Source organism: Thalia democratica, chromosome 7 (genome assembly GCF_965202585.1).
Source record: "Thalia democratica chromosome 7, ktThaDemo2.hap1.1, whole genome shotgun sequence".
NCBI classification, from domain to species: domain Eukaryota; kingdom Metazoa; phylum Chordata; class Thaliacea; order Salpida; family Salpidae; genus Thalia; species Thalia democratica.
The window spans coordinates 50,160,560-50,182,740 of record NC_139171.1 but is presented as its reverse complement, the minus strand read 5'-3'; the positions used below and the strand labels follow the sequence as shown (position 1 = coordinate 50,182,740).

Sequence of the window (22,181 nt, the reverse complement as noted above, 5' to 3'; positions counted from 1 at the left end):
ATTAAACTATTCTTTTAATTAGGTTAAAATTTTGTTTTGTAATTGTAGCAGTCTAATACTGTTTAAATTTATTTTTTCTCTATTTATTAGCTTATAATAATTTACCAGAAGAAAATAGTGAAAAACTAAAAGCTAGTGTTGAACTATTAGAATAAACAACACATTCTAACTGCTAAAATATTAAAAACTAAGATAAAACAAAACACAGTTGTATTAATAGTTTAAATTTCCTTAATATATAGATTTTTTAACAATTATAAATCAAGTTAGAAAATAAAATTGAGTTTAAGAATCTATTAAATGAAAAATTTGAAGTCATTTAAAATAGAGACCTCAAATATATACTCTTTTAAAACCAAAAAAAAATTTGAAATAAAAATTTTAATGGTTATCAAGATTTTTTTATTTATACAGGTTAAAGAAGTAATAAAAAAAATTTGTCAAATAAATTTCTTTCAAACAAATACTTTAATCACTATGCTATAAAAAATTTTAGTGTTATGTAAAACCTAAATATAAACTACAAAATTAACAAGGTCAAAATAAAACTATTAACAGATTTAAAACATAAACCATTTAATAAATACAGTAGACTTCCGCTTAAGTTCGCACTTTGAACAAAATCAAAAAGTGCAAACTCAAAAATTGTTACCATTTTTTTTACAAAATGATAAATTTAAATATGTTATATGCAATAACGTTATGCATACACATGAAGTCAACTAAAACATAAAACAAACATTCATTAAATGATCTATATAAGCTATTAAATATTATTTAGTTTTTTGTTTTATTAATACTTAGTTAGTAATAGACTTTATTTAAGTTAAATTTTGGAAAATATAATTTTGCACTTTTTTTTGGTAAAAAGTGCGAACTCAAGAGGAAGTCTACCGTAATTAATATTTATTAGGCATTATGCAAACCTGTTGTAGAATAAATAACTTAATAATTTTTTTATTTAAAAAAGACTACTTAAATACAATACAAACCAGGTTAAATAAGAAGTATTTTAAAAGATCAAATAAAATAAAACTTTCAAAAAATAATGTCTGCTACTGAAGACTAATATAATGTGAAGGATGAGGTTCATGACTGCTTGCAAGTTTTTCTAATCTGGTTCTTAATCAGTAAAATAAAGCCTCCTTTACAAATATCTAGATTAGATGTTTTGCTCAAGATGTTGATAACTGAACTGAAAGCTTTCTCAACTTGATAGCTAGAAGGAAAAACTATAAACAACAATCTAAGTTTCTCTCAAATAATTGGATACTTTTGCCTTAGTTTTTGTTGAGTCCAAAAGCTTTCATATCGTTCTTTGGAAATATTTACAGTTCAAGGTCAGTTTGTAAGTCTGAGAAAAATTCCTGTAAGTCGTTTACTTCAAAAAGATCTGCCTCGTAGGGGTCCACATTTATATATATATATGATAGCTTTTTTTGTCAAATCTAAATTTTACTACTTAATATACTGAAATTGTTAAAAATTCCAGATTTCTAGGTTTTTTTCTTGCCTAAATTGTCAAATTCCAGGTTTTTAGGTAAATTGGCAACCCTGTACAATTTTTTTTCTTAGTTTAACTTAGTGACTTTTCAAAAATCAATTGGAAATATCATGAAGTGATATAACTATCACCTCATGATATTTCCAATAAAAATAAAAGTATACAGGGTTGCCAGTTTACCTAGAAATTTAATAACATATAACACAGATTTTTACAAACCATTTATGATCCCAAATAACATATATGTCAGGTTACGAAATGGTGAGATAAATTCCGATCGTCTATGATCTATGTAATTGTCAAATAAGAAAATATATGAACGAAAATATGTAATTTACTTGAAAGTAGGAGTTACTTGATTTTGTTCTCTATATTTTACATAAACAAAATTAACTTTTTTTGTTTAAGTTTTACCTCAGGGTCAAATATTTAATAGCAAGCTAAAATTAGTAAAATAGCAATATAAAAAGTAAAAATTTTATGACTGCCCAAAATTTTAAAATCGCCCCCTTTTCGCCCCCTTACTAGTTATCGCCCACCCTTTCGCCCCCTTACTAATTATCGCCCCCAGGGGGGCGATATCGCCCACTTTGGGAAACCCTGGTCTAAAATATGTTCAGGCTAAATAAGTCTTTTGTAATAAAACTAGAATGATTGTTGCATTAAAACTTAAGATTTACATGAAAAACATGTAGATTATTTTTTTAGTGAACCGAACGACTTGGTTGAACGGTAAATGTAATATTTAAAGATTAGATTTTAGTTTGCAGATTACTTAAAACTATACAATGTTTCACTTAAGGACCGTTTTTAACGACCTGCGAAGTAAAAAGATTCGTGAGTAGAAGGAATTTTGCATTCCACTAAAAAAATTTTGCGCTGTAATTACCTAGAAGTGTTTAATATCTAAAAGAACAAAAGTCCAATCACTATGTGAATAATATTTTTTTCTCGACTATTTACTTATTTATTGTACCACAAATTTTATCTAGTCTTTTAGGACTTTACACACAATTTTAACATTTTTTCATTTAAAAAATTTCAATATATTTATATAGACAATAAAATATATTCAAATAAGGTATTTTTTAAAATAATATACTTTGTTATTTTTAATGTTTGCAATTAAAAATAAGAAGCAAATCTGTATATGGGTTTTAAAATAGGAACATTTAAGTGATAAGTTTTTTTTTATCATGCATAGAAAGTAAACTAGCAATGGTCGGTAAACAAACAATTTAAAATACACAAAATTGTAACTTACAAAAAAAAAACACAACTAAAGAAAGAAAAATAAAAAGAAATTGTAGAACATACTTTTGTAATATACGATAAAAAAGTACTTGAAGTGTATTTAACTATGCGTACTTTACAGTTTGTATTGTTATAAGAAAATTTTAAGCAAGATAAGCTGTATATCAAAGACTTACTGTAAAAAATCTCAATAAAGATGTTTGAAGCGGCTTAAGAGATAAAACTAAATGTACATAAATATATAGTAAGTTAGCTGTAACGCTAGATTATAAAAAACTAAAAGTTAGTGACTAACTTTAAAAGCTGGAAATATCAAACAAATATTTTCAAACTAAGGACAGTTTAGGTATGTTTTAAAATGAAACTACGTAAAGTAGACTTTTAAATGTTTGTTTTAAATAAAAAGAATAGTTAGAGTTTGGAATGTTTTGACATTCCTAGTTCTATGCCAATATATTTACAACAAACTGCAAAACAAAAAAAATCTTTATTAACAAACTAAAAAAAATCGTTTGTACTATATTTCAAAACAAAAGTACATATAAAAAGCATATAATTGCAATAAATTTGATTATATATCATAATGCTTCACATATATTTTAAATTCAAAAAAAATTATTATACTATTGGTGACTAAAAAATTTAAATGAAGTTTGTATTGTTCAAAAATACAGTAAGTATAACTTATAATTAAAAATTGGATTTTAATAGTTATTTTATGTAGTTTTTATTAAATCAAAAATTATAACTTTTGAAATTTTTTTAAAATTAAATTGTAAAGTATATAAAAACAAATACTTCTCTGAGCAATACAATGCAAAATAAAAATCGATAACTAAAACTGTTATACAAATGTTGTAGGTAGTATTTAACAGTTATACTTTCTAAACAGTGTCAGTAGCTGGAGCTGCTGGTGGTTCGACTTCTACTTTAACAGATTTTTCTTCTTCTTGCTTCACTTCACTAGTCTCTTCTTCTTCTTCGAGATCAGGCCAGTCTTCGGATACCATCAGCTGATCTTGTTTTTGAAGTCTCTCATCGAGAGCTTTGATCGCTTTATTTCTAAAAAAAAGTAACATCTTCGAACATATCCTCAAATTTAACATAAAAACATACACTCTACTTAATTAATTATATTAAAGACCATTGAAATTAACAACCTTATTTTCAATTTAAAAAGTTATAAGAGTGTTGTAATAAACTCAACGAAAACAGTTTATAAGTTGTGAAAAAAAAAACATTAAATTACAACATTGTCAGCTGTTTTTTATGACTATGTTTGTTACACTTTATCTTAAAAGTCGTTAAAAATAACGTTTTAAAGACTTAATGTTTGTGTATTAATGACTTTAAAAAATGTATGCGTAGGCTAGTGTATGATTATATCAAAAGAAAAAAAACTAAAAGCAAAGTTAGATATTATATAAACAAGTTTAAACTAAAGTTTTAATTGTTTATTACTAACATGATAAATTACTGGATAGTTACCAAGTAGGATATTTTGTACAGTTATAAAATAATCTTAAATAAGGTACTTACAGAAAGATTTTGATTACTACAGTATTGTGCCCAATTGAATAATAAAAATTCTAAAGTTCATTTTGTTTTAAATCAAAGTTTAATACGACACAAAAAAATTAAAAAAAATATTTAAACTTGTATAGAAACTGTACTCTTTTAAGCTTTAAAAACCTAATATAATATTTTAAATAATAATATGAAAAGCTAGTTTTTTATCACAATTAAACATCTGTTTATAGGATTACGAATTTTTTTTATAAATCTCTACAGGTTTTAAAAATTTCTCGCAGGTTTTATGAATTACACGTTTTAGGGACTATTTTTAGTTTAAAATTAATTAAAGGTAAACAACTTTGTTAAACAGTATACAAGATTGAAAAAATATGTAAGCTTTTTAAATGTGTTTTTCAATAAGAAAAATTTTTGATGTTGACAAATTTTTATTTTTGACGATAGACATTTTGTTTCCAACCAAAATTTTACTATTTTCATGTCAAAGTTCTTTAAAATTTCTGTTTTTTTAGTGATTTTTGTTTAAAATTCAAGGTTTTTTTAATTTCTTAAAATCCAGGTTTTTCCAGGTTTTTTAGCCTAAATTGTCAAACTCCAGGATTCCAAGTTTTTTGGCAAAAATTTTAGTTAGAAAAAAAAACTGAAAATTTTAAGCCTAGACCTGCTACTTAACTGTATCAAAATCTTAATTTTTTACAAATAAGTAAAAAAAATATTCATGAAAAATTTATGATAAAAGTTGATTGAAAGCCTATAAATCAAGCATATGTTTTTTATTATTTCCATTTATTATTTCAAATTAAACCAGTATTAAAACACTAGTTTTTTAAACAAACAAACAAACCTTCGTCTTTCAGCATCAAATGCATCCGAAAAAATCTTAAAGTGCTTTTTGCAAGAGTTTTAAATGAAAATATATTTTTTTTTTGTTGAAAAAGTGCAGTGCAGTTTATCACATATTATTAGTATTCTTAAACAATACAAGTTATAATATCTAATTCTACAGTCTAATAGAGTAAAGCTATCTTAGTGTTAAGCAGTATATTATACACAGAAAAATCATTTAAGCATTTGTGTAAACTTACAAATGATTTGTTTTAAATAAAAGAAACATTTTGGGCAACAAAAGCTCTTCTTTTTGCTTTCAAAACTTTTAAGCCTTTTAATTTCTGATAAATATGAATAATCGTATTAACATAATGCAAAACTGAAAGAGATCTTATGATATAAGCAGGCTATTAGATTACTTTAACTGATTAAAAAAACCTTTATGAGTATAAGTTAATTGTTTACAAGTAATTTTTTGATTTTTACTAACATTAAACTATTTTTGTAGTAAAAACTTTGATTTATAACTTTGGTTTTTCAATGAATACTTTAAATTTTATTAAGATATTATTGTGTATTTTATATGCATAAAAAATTACTGAGTTCTTTGTATAAGTAAGATAAAAATATATGTTCAAAAGTTTTTGTTTCTGTCTTTTTAATTATAAAAGTTGTGTAAATTTTTGGTATAGATATCAAATCTTTATATTTTTTACAATGACTGATCTAGATAAGTTTGTAATTTTTTACTGTTTTTTTTTTAATTTCTACTTTTTTAATTAAGTTTTTGTTTAGGTTAGTACTACTTAAATGATTTCAAATACCATTTTATTGCAAGACACAAGACTTTTTTCCATTATAACTTTTATTAACAATTTAAGCGCTTTTTGAACTCACAATTTCTCTTGTCAAATATATTTATAATTAATAAATTTTAACTAAAAACAATAAATATAGAGTTAAACTAAATACTTTAAAAAAACATTAACTAAAACGACAAGTAAATAACAAAAAAGGATTTTTTTAATAAAAAAATAATTATAAATAACAATAATTTAAATATGTTAGTAGTAACTCTTGATACTTTATCAGGGCCCAGCTGATTATTCAATTTTGGTTGAACTTGTAAAGCTTCTGTAGATTTTAGACTATTATAGAACTGCAAGTTTTAATGATTTCAAAACTGAATGACGATTTAATATAATGTTGTTGTAATTTGTACAAAACGCACAACTCTCGAAATGTTTAAATACTGCACTATTAGTTTGAGGTACATGCTCTTTGATTCTTACGAAAAGTTGTCTTTCAGTCTCACAAACATATTGGTTGTTCAGATCACCTGGACATGTAAACTTGTAGACTAAGCATCTTTGATACATACGATTTATTCAGTGCTTTAGGGAGAAATGTTATTGAATACATAAGTTAAGTTTTGGGTTTCAACTTAAAGTTTTATAAATTACTTAATAAAAATTTGTTTGAGTTAGGATAAGTAATGCTGTTTTAGTGCTTTGATTTTTTTTACAAGTTTTACAGGTTTTTGTCAAGAAAAAAATCTTCGTATGTTTTGATATCTTAATATTAAAACAAAAACATTTTTTAGTTTGAAGAAGTTTGAAGGAGAATATCAAAATTTAAACAGTACAAAGAATCTATTGAATTTATTTTTCTAATAAATTGATTCAACTTAGAGATAGTTCTTATTACTTTTTGCAATATAGTTCTGAGAAGTTCTAAGATTTAATAGAAAAAAATTTTCTGAAATGTTTAAGAAAAAGTTTTTAGTGTCTTCTTAATTTTTATAAACCAATAGATCAAATAGTTTTGAAAGTATGTTTTTCTAAACTAAACGTTATTTACCTTAAACATCTCCCTAAGCTTTACCAGATAATCTTTTAGTTGTTATACTTATAATTTATTTATAATTCAAAGCACAAAAAATATTTCAAAAGAATTCGGTGTTTTAGTTTTCATTTAATAATAACAAAAAATTACAGACAAGTTAGTAAAAAGATAACAAATTAATTATCAATTCATATGTTGCTAACAGCATTAGTGAGTTCATTTTTTTATTAATTGTAAAGTGTTAGATTTTTAATGCTTATTACAGTTTTTTTTTTCACAGTTTACTACAGTTTTTCTTTCTGGATTTGTTTTCTATCTTGGAATTTCGGAAATAAAAGATGGTAATTCTTTCTATGGGCTATTATTCTGTTCCATAACTGTAAGTCTTGCAAAAATTTAATTACTTTAGTAAAATATCTTTTGCTTATAAGACTTTTGCAATAAATCACAGAATAAAGCAATAATTTTAATTTCGCTTAAAAATAGTAAGCAAAGCACATTTGACGACAGTTCTGTTTGAAAACTTTAAAAAATAATTAATTATGGTTTTATAAAAGTGCATATTTGTGAAAAACCGTTGCTTTATTTACTCGAAAAAATTATCGTGAAAATATTAAATTAATAAATATGTTTTTTTTTTTGCTTTAGTGTTTAATTAGCATAATAACTATTACCATTTTGACAGCTCACGTGCAAATTACCAAAAAAGAACGCAATTTTTACAATTTAATATTTTTTATTACTGTTTTATTTTTAACTAATATTACTTGTTTAATTTTTTACAAGATATACACTTTTTAATACTTTTTAACAATTTTATACACTTTTATACATTTTAATAGGTCTTGGTAGCTGCAATTTTCCAAGTGGTTACATTATTTTTAGAATATGATAAGGTTAGTTATCTATTTTGTAGAATAAAAAAATACGTTAAACTAGCAGATTTTCCCTAAATTTAAGTTTTTAAATCTACTTGCATACATTTATACTAAAAAAAAAGGATTGCACACTAAACGTTTTGAATTATCAAAAATAGAAAACTAATCAAAGACTTATTTAAGAATAATCTGAAATAAATTAATTTTACATCTTTAAGAAAAAAAATTATATTAACAATTTGTCGTTTTTGTAAACGTTCGTTATGTTTCGCTTTGTTTGTGACGTATATTTAAGAATTTGTGTTGTAAAAATTTCAAATCGTACTACGTACTTTTTTCTATCGGTTATGATATTAAACCAGACCTTCTATAACCTACAATGCGTAAAGACTTATTGACAAAATTTAAACTAAAACTGTGTATGTCATACAATGTATTGTTTAAACACAGAATTTTATATTGTTGGATTCAAGTTAAATGTCTTCGTAAGCTTTTATTAAAGTAAGTAATAAAGAAGAAAACATAAAAAAAAACTTATTAATTTTTAAAATTGTATTATTTTGCAGATTTCTATTGTAATTGACGTTATTGGAATAGTTGCTTTGTTTTTTCTTGCAGTTCAGAATAGTTTACACATAAATGATCTACACAATTTACAAAGAAATGTTATTTTCTTTAAAAATATTCACGCGTTATGGTAAAAAGTATAATAAAAGTTTTGTTACTGCTAAAATCTTTAGTTTTTATTAGTTTCTAAGCACTGGATTTTTTCATCTGAGTTTTATACATTTCTCGTATAATATTTTGTTTTTATTAGTTTCAAACAGTGCACAACAATTTGTGTACTTAAAAACACATAAAAGTATTATTTTTTAAAACGGGTGAGAATTATACAAGACTAGTAAATGTTTATAAAATAATTTATATTCAAACAGCATAACGAAGAAGCCAACCCTAACTTCATGGCAGCAACATTTGCTGTCATGAACATTGGGGCTTTTATTACAACAATCTACAATGTTAACAAATATATCAAGAAAAAAGTTAGTACATCGTTTGATCGTAATTCTAAATACTAGTTTGAAAAACATAACATATTTTGATCATTTTTTTTTAATTGTCGAAATGAAAAAGACAAGCTCAACTGTCGTGTTAAGGATACCATACGGAGTTTTATTAAATTTTTCTTTATGGTGTCTTTTAATTAAACGGTTTAGTTTAAAGTGTCGTATATATTATGGAACATAAACTAAACAGTAAAAATGCTTTACTAGGATGAATTTGAAAATAGATGTATAGAACAAAGTAATGAAAACGTGGACAACAGTAATTTGATTGGTTTGTTTTTTATTTATATTTTTTAGCAGCTGATATTTAAAATACTAAACTAATTGAAAAATACTTATAACTAAAAAAGTTTAATAAAGTATAAATTTAGCGGCTTTAAGGATTTGAATGTGTTTTCTTTTAAATATTTAAACATTTAATCCATGTTAAGTTTAATGAATAGATTAGTTTAAATGTTTTAATTAACTACTAAACCATATTTTATAAATACTTAAATGATAAAAATCTTAGTTTTTTTTTGAAACGGTTTTTTTAAACAAAAAATATTACTATAAGTGATCCAAAAACTTGTTATTTAACTTCTTAGTACACTTAGAATACTAGTTAATAAAACATAGTTTTAAAACTTAAAGTAGTAACTTGTTAAGTATTTAGCAACTTTGTAAGTTAAAAGCATAGTTTAGATTTCCTAATGATTCATTCCTAACTTAATTCATACTTAAAGGTGACGATTTTGCCATGGAGAGACGAACAAGCAGCAATTCGGTTGCCATGGACAACTGGTTACCAAGCGACCCCTTGGATAACGCGACAGCTCCACCTCTACCGACATATACTCCTTATATCAATAATTCACAAAATAAAAGTGGTGCTTCCCCACCTCCTAGTTATTTAGAAGCAACTCAATGAAAATTATAGTTCATTAGTTCTATAAATATTTTAAACTTATTTATGTGTTCTGTGCTTTTTGTTTTATAATTAATTTTTTACCAACAATTGCAAGTTATTATTTCTAACTTTCCTAACTTCTCCAGATACTGAAAAAAAAATATTATAATTTTATTTTTAAACTATGGTTTAAAATATTGCTTTAAAGTACATGTTTTAAGTTTTTCAAAACTTGTAAAGTATATTTTAGTATGTTTTGAATACACAATTTAAATTCACAAAGACGTAAAAGACAATTTGACTTTTTTAATTTAGGCATTGCAATAAATCATTATCAATTGTAAGTAAAGTTTTCTATTGATTTAAATTTTCAAAGTCTTAAAATCTATGCTTAATACTAATATTACTACTAAGTTTGAACTTTTTTTGCAAAATGTTTTTGTGATACTTAAAATCATAAAGTTTTTGATTACAACTACTATAACTTTTTTATGTTAAAATTTTTTTTTTAAGAATATATTTTATATAACCCGTTGTTCAATGTTTTTTTTTAATAGAATTTCTATATCAAAAGTGCATTAGAAAATCTTTAAATGATTGCTTCCTTTTTAATGATCAATCATAGTTACTTTTATTTTACTAGTTTATTAAACGAAAAAACAAATGCTCAAAATATTTGTTCCTAAGACCTGGTTCACAAAAAATCTTTCGGTTATCGAGTCTCACACCTCTTGGATACCTTTTAACGTTTTGTTTAGGACAATTTGAATTATACTTAATTTAAAAAAAGCAATTAGTTTGTTGCAACTTCTACAGCTTAAGTCAAAGCTTCTTTTTTACACAGAAAACGCTCATTAATACCGTATTTAATCATTTTTAATGCTTCTTTTATGTATGTATGTACATAAACATTCTAGTTCGTTAGCAGAAATTTAGATTTAGAAAAACTTTTGAGTTAGCTACCAGTGGTTATAGTATAAAGTTAGTTTATAAATGAAATTATACAAAATTATTTTAAACAGTACGTTTTATTTTTTTACTAAACAAAGTTTTCGATAATAATTTTTTTAAATTATTGATGTTCTATGATATTTTTTTCACAGATTATTACAAACAATACAATATTTCAATCATATATTAAATATAAAAGATCATGAGTTGTTAAAATAACTTTTATTCAAACACAAATATTTTGATGTTTTATGCTTAAAATCTCACCTACAAGCTTATCAAAAAATTTAATTTTGATGACGTTTTCATTTTGGTAAAACTTATTGTTAAAACTTTTGTATCTTATTGTAATTCTATTTTTGTTTTTAAATTTTGTATTTCATTTTAAAATTTCTAGTCTCTCTAGGTAATTATTATCATAAAGTTTTGTTACTAATATAATTTTGGGTTTTTATAGGAATAAATGTATCGTTAAAAAAAAGCTTTCACAGCAATGAAGAAACTATGATAGACTACTTGATTTTTAAATGATTTTTGTTCATTATGTCGTTGAATAAGTTATAAATGAAATTTTCTATAAACTATAAAAGTAAGGCTTAAGTAAACTACTTATTAATGTAAAATTAAAACGTCCCATTGTTAAAGAGGAACGTTTTCAATCGTTTTTAAAATAGTTTAAACGAGATCCTCACTTGATTATAAAATCGTATTCAAATAGATTCTACTTGGATAAGAATTTATAAATTAACTGAGAGTCTCGTTTAAACTACTTTAGCGAGTAAACATTGATTTGACAACAATATTTAAAAATTTAAAGTTGTATTACTCTCCTTATTCATAAGTTGAGAACTTTCATTGTTATATCAAAAGTTGAAAATACACAATTAATTGATATATAAGTAACTATAAATTTTAACGATATGTTTAAATTGCTTAATTTTTATTTAAACACTTAGTTTACATTAGTATAAGTTAATAATTTTATTTAAATTATTTTTAATTTGAATTAAGTATATATATTTAATACTTTACTACTATTTTATTGTCAAAAGAAAGTACTAACTATTGTTGTAACTTAATTAAAAAATCGCAGTACTATATTAAACAAACACTTTTTCTTTATTTTTGTAGTTCTTGAAAGATATTTAGTCTATACTCATTTAGACAAAAATTTGATTATTAAAATTCTTTTGGTTGAATTTTAACATTTTTTTTATATATAGTTGTGCAGGGTGACACAAAAAACGTTCATCGTCTGTAAATAATTAAAAAATAAAGTAAATAACCAGTTCTGTATACTTTACACATTTGCATTCAAATACTATTAAATAAAAACTTTTTTCATTTAAACGGTTTATTGAGCAATGCTTTCAAAATTTAACTAATTTCCTTGTCAAAACAAAATAAATACTCACAAAAAACTAATTAATCAAACGCAATACGAGTAAACTAAAGAAGCAATCAATATAAAACTAATCAAATTAATCATAAAAACTAAAATAGACAATTAGAACAAAAATGGACTATTTAAAAATGTTAATTGTAATTCTAGATCCTTTATCAGGACCTAGATGTTGATTAAGTTTAGGTTTAAGTTTTTTAATCATAATAGCCTCTACTGCAAGTAAAATATTTCTATTTTTACAAAATTTAATTACCTCAAAACAATTAAAAATATCATTATGATTCTGACAGATTCTACATTGTTCTATATGTAAAAAAACTGCGCTATTTGTAGGTTTTGTATGTTCTTTAATTCTGACGAACAGTTGTCGCTCCGTTTCTCCAATATATTGGGTATCCAGGTCACCTGGACATTGAAACTTATAAACGATGCAACTTCTGTAGAGTTTGTTGATCTTTTCTTTCAGTGAAAAATAGTTTCCAACTTTAGATGTTCTGAAAGCTACTTTGATGTTGATTCCAATTGTTTCCAAATTTTTTGTTATATTTTTGCTGAATTTTTCTGAAACCTTTTTTATATAAGGAACTGTTAGATACTGTTGTTTAGGAATTTGTTGCTTATCTTCTAATTTTTGAAGTTTTTCTATTTCATTGTTTATGAAGTTAATCGGATAGCCGTTTCTCAAAAGAAGATTCTTTATTCTGTTTGTTTCTATGTTCTGTAGTTCTTCTGACACTAATCTTTTGTTTCTGATGAACAACTGTCTAACCAAATTTTTCTTCCATGTCTTCGGGGTACAAGAGTGAAAATTTAATAGTACATCTGTGTTTGATGGTTTCTTGTAAATTGATGTAGTAAATTTGTTCTCTTCCAGCTTAACACTTATGTCAAGAAAAGGAAGTTTACCTGATGTACATGTTTCCATTGTGAAAACAAGATCTTGATGTAGAGTATTTAATTTTTGATTGAATTCGTTTGCTATTTCTTCATTTGAAAAGATAGTAAAAATGTCGTCCACATATCTCGTGTACATTTTTGGTTGAATTTCATTTAGAAGACTTGTTTCTAATTTGCTAACGAACCAATTGGCCAAAAGGGGGGCCAAAGGTGATCCCATAGATAGTCCATCTATTTGTTTAAATACTTGATTATTAAAACAGAAGATGCTCTGTGAGCAAGTTTTCAGCATGTTCTTGAATACTTTTTTCGTTATTTTTGATTTTGTGAATACTGAAAGATTTTCTTTTGAGTATACATCATCTGCTACCATGTTTATCGTTTCCTCTAATGGAACACTTGTATATAAACTTTTTATGTCTTTTTTTTTTATTGAATTTAAATGAAATTCAACCAAAAATGTACACGAGATATGTGGACGACATTTTTACTATCTTTTCAAATGAAGAAATAGCAAACGAATTCAATCAAAAATTAAATACTCTACATCAAGATCTTGTTTTCACAATGGAAACATGTACATCAGGTAAACTTCCTTTTCTTGACATAAGTGTTAAGCTGGAAGAGAACAAATTTACTACATCAATTTACAAGAAACCATCAAACACAGATGTACTATTAAATTTTCACTCTTGTACCCCGAAGACATGGAAGAAAAATTTGGTTAGACAGTTGTTCATCAGAAACAAAAGATTAGTGTCAGAAGAACTACAGAACATAGAAACAAACAGAATAAAGAATCTTCTTTTGAGAAACGGCTATCCGATTAACTTCATAAACAATGAAATAGAAAAACTTCAAAAATTAGAAGATAAGCAACAAATTCCTAAACAACAGTATCTAACAGTTCCTTATATAAAAAAGGTTTCAGAAAAATTCAGCAAAAATATAACAAAAAATTTGGAAACAATTGGAATCAACATCAAAGTAGCTTTCAGAACATCTAAAGTTGGAAACTATTTTTCACTGAAAGAAAAGATCAACAAACTCTACAGAAGTTGCATCGTTTATAAGTTTCAATGTCCAGGTGACCTGGATACCCAATATATTGGAGAAACGGAGCGACAACTGTTCGTCAGAATTAAAGAACATACAGAACCTACAAATAGCGCAGTTTTTTTACATATAGAACAATGTAGAATCTGTCAGAATCATAATGATATTTTTAATTGTTTTGAGGTAATTAAATTTTGTAAAAATAGAAATATTTTACTTGCAGTAGAGGCTATTATGATTAAAAAACTTAAACCTAAACTTAATCAACATCTAGGTCCTGATAAAGGATCTAGAATTACAATTAACATTTTTAAATAGTCCATTTTTGTTCTAATTGTCTATTTTAGTTTTTATGATTAATTTGATTAGTTTTATATTGATTGCTTCTTTAGTTTACTCGTATTGCGTTTGATTAATTAGTTTTTTGTGAGTATTTATTTTGTTTTGACAAGGAAATTAGTTAAATTTTGAAAGCATTGCTCAATAAACCGTTTAAATGAAAAAAGTTTTGTTATTAGCAATTAATTGGTACATAAAGTCATGTAAACACCTTTCGCTATACTCTATTAAATAAAAAGTATACAACATTTGGTCTTGTTCATGGGTCGGCAAAATGCGGCCTGCGAAGTAAAAATCTGGGGCCAGCGAGGTACTTTTTAGCTAGAAACACAGTTTTTCAAAACAGTAAAAAGATACTTTTTTCTGCTAAAAACTTACAATTAAACCCTTTAATTAATAACTTCTTTTTACCAGTTCCCTTGTACAGTTTATTGTAATATAATTTTTATATTATAATTTATAGTTTAAAACATCAGTTTTTTATTAATTTCTCCTATTGTTTTTTCTCAGTATTCGATCGTATCTCCGAGATAAATTTTATACAGGTTTTGATAAATAATGTTTATAGACAAACATCAAAAATATACAGATTCAGTAAATTGTTTCAAATTTATTCAATTGTAGGTGGTGTACGTTTTTATTGATGTACAATATTGATGAGGCAATTACAATAAAAAGTCCCCAGCATTTGAGTTTTGTAAGTTTGTAGGCTGCAAATAAATGAAAACAACAAAAAATAATTGTAATGTTTAGTTTTGTTATATTATTTTGATGAAAACCAATTAAAAGACATAAAAATGAAGAAATAACAAATGTTTAATCAAAACTACACAATACACCTAAAGTAAGAACCTGACTGTTTATGTTTGAAGTGGTTTGGATAATAAAACTAAACTTACCTGTATAATCTAGCGACTTTGTTGTAAAGTAAGATTTGAAAACTTTAATGTTAATAAATAAAGTTAAATAACAGAGTATAAAACAGATTTTACACTAAAGTGTGTTATAAAAAAATAAGCAAAGTATTGAATTAAACTAGATTTTAGAACTGTTCGAAAAGTACTTTTTATCTTAAACATGTTCAACTTTCACTAAAAACATTCAGACAACAATTTATTTTAAAAGTTGTAGTTATATGCCTAAAGTTTTATCTACAAACTGCCTAACACAAATAACTATGACTGTAAAGAATATATTAATCAAAATCAAGCTGTAGTTCTTAAAGTCGTGACTTGTTCATTTATATAAAAATTAATGTAAGTTTTTGGTCTTGTTTATGGTCCTTAATTTAATTAAGTAGGTGATTATTTTCTTAATTTTATATCCTTTTAGTTTTTTTAATATAAATTTGGCGCTAATAATATTTTGCTTTAGGTTATCAATAAAAAACAGTGCAATAAAACAACTTTCAAAAGACAGTAAAACATAACAAAGTAGACTTACATTGTTTTAAACTGAAATTTGTTCAGTATTTATTAATAAAACCTTTTTTGTAAACAATTTCAATGAAAAAAGTTTTTAGATATTGAGCTTAAAAAAAGGTCAGAAAACTGCGGCCCGCGAGTATGCGAACTAGCCCACCACAGCAGAAGTTGTTAAAACCAGATATTCTATAGTCAGTAAAAAAGTTCTTGTTGTAACTAAAACTACAATTGAGGTTCGCAAAGAATTTTTTTAGTTTGGCCCGCAGTCACAAAATACCAGCACACCCCTGGCTTTAACAAAAGATTTAGAATTCGCTAGTTGAGAGCTTGGTTTTTTACTTTAAGTTAGACCAAATCAAAAACAATATAAAAGTCTGAGGTGCAATAGCTTGGTGTAAGCTGTACTTTATTTTACTTTAACGCCAATAAAGGTGATTTTAAAAAATTTCCTAGCAGTTAAAGTAGATCGAAAAGCATAAAACTATTTTAAACATTGATCAGTGCTTTCTTACGTATTTTTTACTCTAGGTAAATTTAAATGCATTGATATAAAAATTGAGTTTAAAAGTTCTAACGATTAAGTCTAAAATATGTTCAGGCTAAATAAGTCAATTGTAATAAAACTAGAATGATTGTTGCATTAAAACTTAAGATTTACATGAAAAACATGTAGATTTTTTTAAAGTGAACCGAACGACTTGGTTGAACGGTAAATGTAATATCTAAAGATTAGACTTTAGTTTGCAGATTACTTAACTAACATATTACATAACTATACAATGTTTCACTTAAGCACCGTTTTTAAAGACCTGCGAAATAAAAAGTATTCGTGAGTAGAAGGAATTTTGCATTCCACTAAAAAAAATTTGCGCTGTAATTACCTAGAAGAATTTAATATCTAAAAGAACAAAAGTCCAATCACTATCTAAATAAAAAAAAAATTCTTCTATTTACTAATTTTTATTGTACCTCAAATTTTATCCAGTCTTTTAGGACTTTACAATCATAAAAACACATTTAAAAAAAATTTTCATCTAAAAAAAAACTTATTTTATTTCAATATATTTATATAGACGATAAAATGTATTCAAATAAGGTATTTTTTAAAATAATATACTTTGTTATTTTTAATGTTTGCAATTAAAAATAAGAAGCTATCTTGAGTCTGTATATGGGTTTTAAAATGTGAACATTTAACTCTTAAGTTTTTTTATCATGCATAGAAAGTAAACTAGCAATGGTCGGTAAAAAAACAATTTAAAGTACATAAAATTGTAACTTACAAATAATTAAAAACAAAAATACAAATATAATAAGAAAAAAAAAATGTAGAACATACTTTTGTAATATACGATATAAAAATACTTGAAGTGTATTTAACTATGCGTACTTTACAGTTGGTATTGCTATAAGAAAATTTTAAGCAAGATAAGCTGTATATCAAAGACTCACTGTAAAAAAATCTCAATAAAGATGTTTAAAGCGGCTTAAGAGATAAAACTAAATGTACATAAAATATAAAGTAAGTTAGCTGTAACGCTAGATTAAAAAAAAACTAAAAGTTAGTGACTAACTTTAAAAACTAGAAACATCGAACAAATATTTTTAAGCTAAGTACAGTCTAGGCATGTTTTAAAATGAAACTACGTAAAGTAGACTTTTAAATGTTTTTTTAAATAAAACAGAATAGTTAGAGTTTGGAATGTTTTGACATTCCTAGTTCTATGCCAATATATTTACAACAAACTGCGAAACAAAAAAAATCTGTATAATAACAAACTAAAAAAAATCATTCGTACTATATTTCAAAACAAAAAGTACATATAAAAAGCATATAATTGCAATAAATTTAAATATTTATCATAATGCTTCACATATATTTTAAATTCAATTTTTTTTATTATACTATTGGTGACTAAAATGTTTAAATGAAGTTTATATTGTTCAAAAATACAGTAAGTATAACTTATAATTTAAAAAATGGACTTTAAGAGTTGTTTTATGTAGATTTTAATAAATTAAAAATTATAACTTTAAATTTTTTTTTAAAAGTAAGCTGTAAAATGTATAAAAACAAATACTTATCTGAGCAACACAATGCAAAATAACCAAAATTAAAACTGTTATACAAATGTTGTAGGTAGTATTTAACAGTTATACTTTCTAAACAGTCTCAGTAGCTGGAGCTGCTGGTGGTTCGACTTCTACTTTAACAGATTTTTCTTCTTCTTGCTTCACTTTGCTAGTCTCTTCTTCTTCTTCGAGATCAGGCCAGTCTTCGGACACCATCAGCTGATCTTGTTTCTGAAGTCTCTCGTCGAGAGCTTTGATCGCTTTATTTCTAAAAAAAAGTAACATCTTCGAACATATCCTCAAATTTAACATAAAAACATACACTCTACTTAATTTATTATATTAGAGACCATTAAAATTAAAACCTTATTTTCCTAAAAAAAGTTGTATGAGTGTTGTAACAAACTCAACGGAAATAGTTTATAAGTTGTTGAAAACAATAATATTAAATTATAACATTGTCAGCTGTTTTTATAACTATGTTTGTTGATTTTATTCTTAAAGTCGTTAAAAGTAACGTTTCAAAATGTTTAATGTTATTGTATCAATGACTTTTAAAGTGTATGCGTAGGCTAAGTATGACTATAATAAGGAAAAAAAAAAACAAAATAAAATATAATATAAACAAGCTTAAACCAAACTTTTAATAGTTTATTATTAACATAACAATTTACTGGATAGTTATCAGGTAGTATATTTTGTACAGTTATAAAATAATCTTAAATAAGGTACTTACAGAAAGATTTTGATTACTACAGTATTTTAAAAATCAATCATGTGCCCAATTGAATGTATATACTAAACATTCTCAAGTGCATTTTGTTTTAAATCAAAGTTTAATACGACACAAAAAATTCAAAAAAATATTTTAATTTGTATAAAAACTGTACTCTTTTTAGCTTTTAAAACCTAATATAATATTTTAAAAATTAACTTAAAAAGCTGTTTTTTTTATCATAATTAAACATCTATTTACAAGGTTGCGAAATGATTTTATTTACAAATTCTCTCTAGATTTTAAAATTTCTTCCAGGTTTTCAAAATTACATGTTTTAGAAATATTTTTAGTTTAAAATTAATTAAATGTAAAAAAAACTGTGTTAAATAGTATACAACATTGAAAAGATATATAAAGCTTTTTTAATGTTGACAAGTTTTTTTTAAAATAGATTTTTTGTGTCAAATCGACATTATACTATTTAACATGTAAAAGTTCTTTAAAATTCCAGGTTTTTCTTGTCTAAATTGTCAAATTCCAGGATGTTCCAGAACTCCAGGTTTTTTGGCAAAAAATTTAGTTAGAAATAACAGCTTTAAATTTTAAGCCTAGAACCCGCTACTTAACTGTATCATAATCTAAAATTTTTTACTAACAATTTTAAACAATTTTACAAACATATTTTATTTTTGCTTGAAAAGGTCGCAATCTCTTGCCACCGAAACTGGTCGCGAATAAAATATAAAATTTGCATAAATCTATTTACAAACAAGTAAAAAAATAAGTCATAATAAAAATTATTATAAAATTCAATTGATTGCCTATAAACATTTTAAATGAAAATATTTTATTACCATCTAAAACCAAACATATGTTTTTTATTATTTCCATTTTTTATTTGCAAAATTAAACAAATAACAAAACACTAGTTTTTTAAACAAACAAACAAACCTTCGTCTTTCAGCATCAAATGCATCCGCTCCAGACAGTGTGATGGTGAACTTGGACGGCGCTCCAACGTCGTATCTGTACGAAGTTTTCCTGCAAATTTTCAGCAGCAACAGCAGCTTGTAAACCCAGTTGCTGACCACTCCCACCGGCCCATGCATCGGCTTGGGAAAGAAAGTTTTAAATGCAAAATGAGCCGCCTGGTCCCCTCTGCCCTTGCTGTGACTCTGGTAAAACCTCAAGTAGACCCAAGCCACCACTGTGCCGTTCAGACCGAGCAACACAGGCGCTGATGGTATCAAGTGGACAAGCTTCAAGAAAATAAGGAAGCACACGTAAACAAGGGGCATGTTTTTTATGCAAAGACCAACGGAGCCAACTACCATTTGGTCGCCCCTGCTTTGCTTGAAACTCACCAAGGCTGCTCCGATGTACGAGTACAAGCCGAAAATGTGGACGTCAAACAAGTAGGAAAGGTTAAAGGTGAAGATGTAGGCAAACAAGTAGTTGAAAAATGTCACCAGCCCTGACACAGATGTTACAATTGAAAAGAATATCAAAAAACTCGTCAGGTTAGACATGTTAGACTCAACAACTTTCACTGTACCAAGCAACACTGTGAGGTTTAGTAAAAAACTAAAAAAAGATGTTTCAACAAATGGGTATGTCAAAACGGTCCAAATCCAGAAGTTTGGTGGAACTAGGTGGCCAGGTGTAATCGCAAAGATGTTGTGCGTTTCAACTGCAAAGGAAAGACAGTAAAATATGCCCAGCAATGCACATCCTGATTTGGTGACTATGGAAGTTTCTGATAAAAAACTGAGCAAAGAAAGTCTGGCATTGACCAGAACTCCACTTCTCATTACTATTTACTTATTATATCAGTCTAAAACATGTTTAAGTTTACTCTTCAATAATATTATATGGTTATATACCATTTTATATATTACAACTTAAAACTTAAACTTTTAAAAGAAGTTTAATAAGTTCTTTGAATGTGTATTAAACTTTTTTAAGACATAAATTTCTTAAAAAATTCTTCTGGTTTAATTATCAGAAACTTATCAAAAACAATTTCTGAAACTATTAAAAACTACATTTTTACAGGTGTTTTTTGAATTCATTTAAAAATTTTTATTACTATAACTTTAAAAACTTTTCTTGTAACAATCAACTAACATTACATATTTAAAATTACTAATAATTTTAGATAATCTATTATCAAATTTGAATGAAGTATTTCAAATAAAAGATAAAAATGAAACATCAAAAAAGAAGTTTTTCTATATTGCATATATAGAAAAGTTATAAGCTTAATTTTGCCAGTTAAGTTAAGGATTTATAAGCTGCTTAAAAATACTCTTAAATTTGTAATATACTTGAGTTTTGTTAACAAAAATGATCTAAACTAAAATAGTTTTTTTCTAAAAGCATTATCATTGAAAAAACTTAACAATAAAAAACAACAAAAAGTTTAAAAGTTGTACCACGTAAAAATAAATCGTTAGTGTTAAAATAAGTAACTAGTGTTTAATATGATTTAGCTACGCTAAAAATCACGCTAACTTAAAAGTTAAAAAACATAACAGATAAAGTTAAAAAAATTAAAAGAAAAGCAATGAAATTACCTTTTTTTAAACTAATTTGCTTATAAAATTAATTTTAAATGTTTTAAGAATAGTTTTATTACTGAAAATAGAAAAAATTGAACAACATAATCTTAAAACATAAACGACTTAAACAAAGTTATTTGAGTTACCTTGATCCATTTTCTACTATTATTATTAGTTTATTGAACCTAATAAAAAAAATCAATGCTCAAATATTTGGTCAAAGGACTAGGTGTATAGAAAGACCTTTCGGTCATTAACCTATTTATTAAAATTACCTGCAATACAAGCAACTTAGATGAAATTCTGGTATTTATACTGTTAGAAATAATAAATCAAAAATACATTTTCAATTTTTGAATTTATTTTAATTTGTCTGTATAATTAAAGACCTAAAACTGGTGGTAAAAAAAATAAGGCTCCTTTACCACAAATAAAAACTTCAAAGCTTATTATTGTATTTTTATTGTAATTTTACTACAGATTAGATATTATTTATCATTTAAAGTATACTACTTTATTTTCTAGCTCACATAGATTTTAATTATATGACTCATGGACTCCTATTAGTTAGTTGTTAAAAGTACCACCTAAAAATAAATAGTTAGTGTTAAAATAAGTAACTAGTGTTTAATATGATTTTGCTAAGATAAAAAACCTGCTAACTTAAAAGTTAGAAAACTACCTGTAAAATTTACAGATGTAGTTTAAAAAATAAAAGAAAAGCAATAAAGTTACCTGAAATTATTGAATTTGTTTATAAAACTAATTTCAATTATTCTAAGAATAGTTTTATTACTGAAACTAGAATAAATTGCACAACATAACCTTAAAACATAAACGACTAAAACAAAGTTATTTGAATTTAGAAATAATAATGTCAATTAAATGATTTAATGTAAAATAAGTATAAGTGTTTCTCAATATTTTTTTTATCTAATGTAGTAGGAGTTGCCCTGATC

General features: G+C 25.1%; 2 protein-coding genes across 2 annotated transcripts; both read right to left on the bottom strand.

The window, feature by feature from the left end:
* Window positions 1-3,642: 3,642 nt before the first annotated feature.
* LOC145841537 (uncharacterized) lies at window positions 3,643-13,424 on the bottom strand. The gene is made up of 3 exons (XM_082948895.1): window positions 12,723-13,424; window positions 8,802-8,854; window positions 3,643-3,820 (listed from the first exon to the last, which is right to left on the bottom strand). The coding sequence occupies exons 1-3, from the start codon at window positions 13,422-13,424 to the stop codon at window positions 3,643-3,645; spliced, it is 933 nt and encodes a 310-aa protein (XP_082805021.1).
* Window positions 13,425-17,275: 3,851 nt separating this feature from the next.
* Window positions 17,276-20,491, bottom strand: LOC145840429 (transmembrane protein 115-like). The gene is made up of 2 exons (XM_082947690.1): window positions 19,613-20,491; window positions 17,276-18,211 (listed from the first exon to the last, which is right to left on the bottom strand). Exons 1-2 carry the CDS (start codon window positions 20,470-20,472, stop codon window positions 18,034-18,036), a joined length of 1,038 nt encoding a protein of 345 aa, XP_082803816.1. The 5' UTR covers window positions 20,473-20,491; the 3' UTR covers window positions 17,276-18,033.
* Between the last annotated feature and the right edge of the window lie 1,690 nt (window positions 20,492-22,181).

What these genes read in the sequence shown, in the direction of transcription:
- LOC145840429 (XM_082947690.1), bottom strand. Translation starts at nt 20,472, where the DNA reads ATGAGAAGTGGAGTTCTGGTCAATGCCAGACTTTCTTTGCTCAGTTTT. An exon ending in TTTGATGCTGAAAGACGAAG is followed by an intron (nt 18,212 to 19,612) that starts GTTTGTTTGTTT and finishes ACTTTTTTTTAG; the next exon opens with AAATAAAGCGATCAAAGCTC.
- LOC145841537 (XM_082948895.1), bottom strand. Translation starts at nt 13,424, where the DNA reads ATGGTAGCAGATGATGTATACTCAAAAGAAAATCTTTCAGTATTCACA. An exon ending in CAGTTCCTTATATAAAAAAG is followed by an intron (nt 8,855 to 12,722) that starts GTTTCAGAAAAA and finishes TTAACATTGTAG; the next exon opens with ATTGTTGTAATAAAAGCCCC. An exon ending in GCAAATGTTGCTGCCATGAA is followed by an intron (nt 3,821 to 8,801) that starts GTTAGGGTTGGC and finishes ACTTTTTTTTAG; the next exon opens with AAATAAAGCGATCAAAGCTC.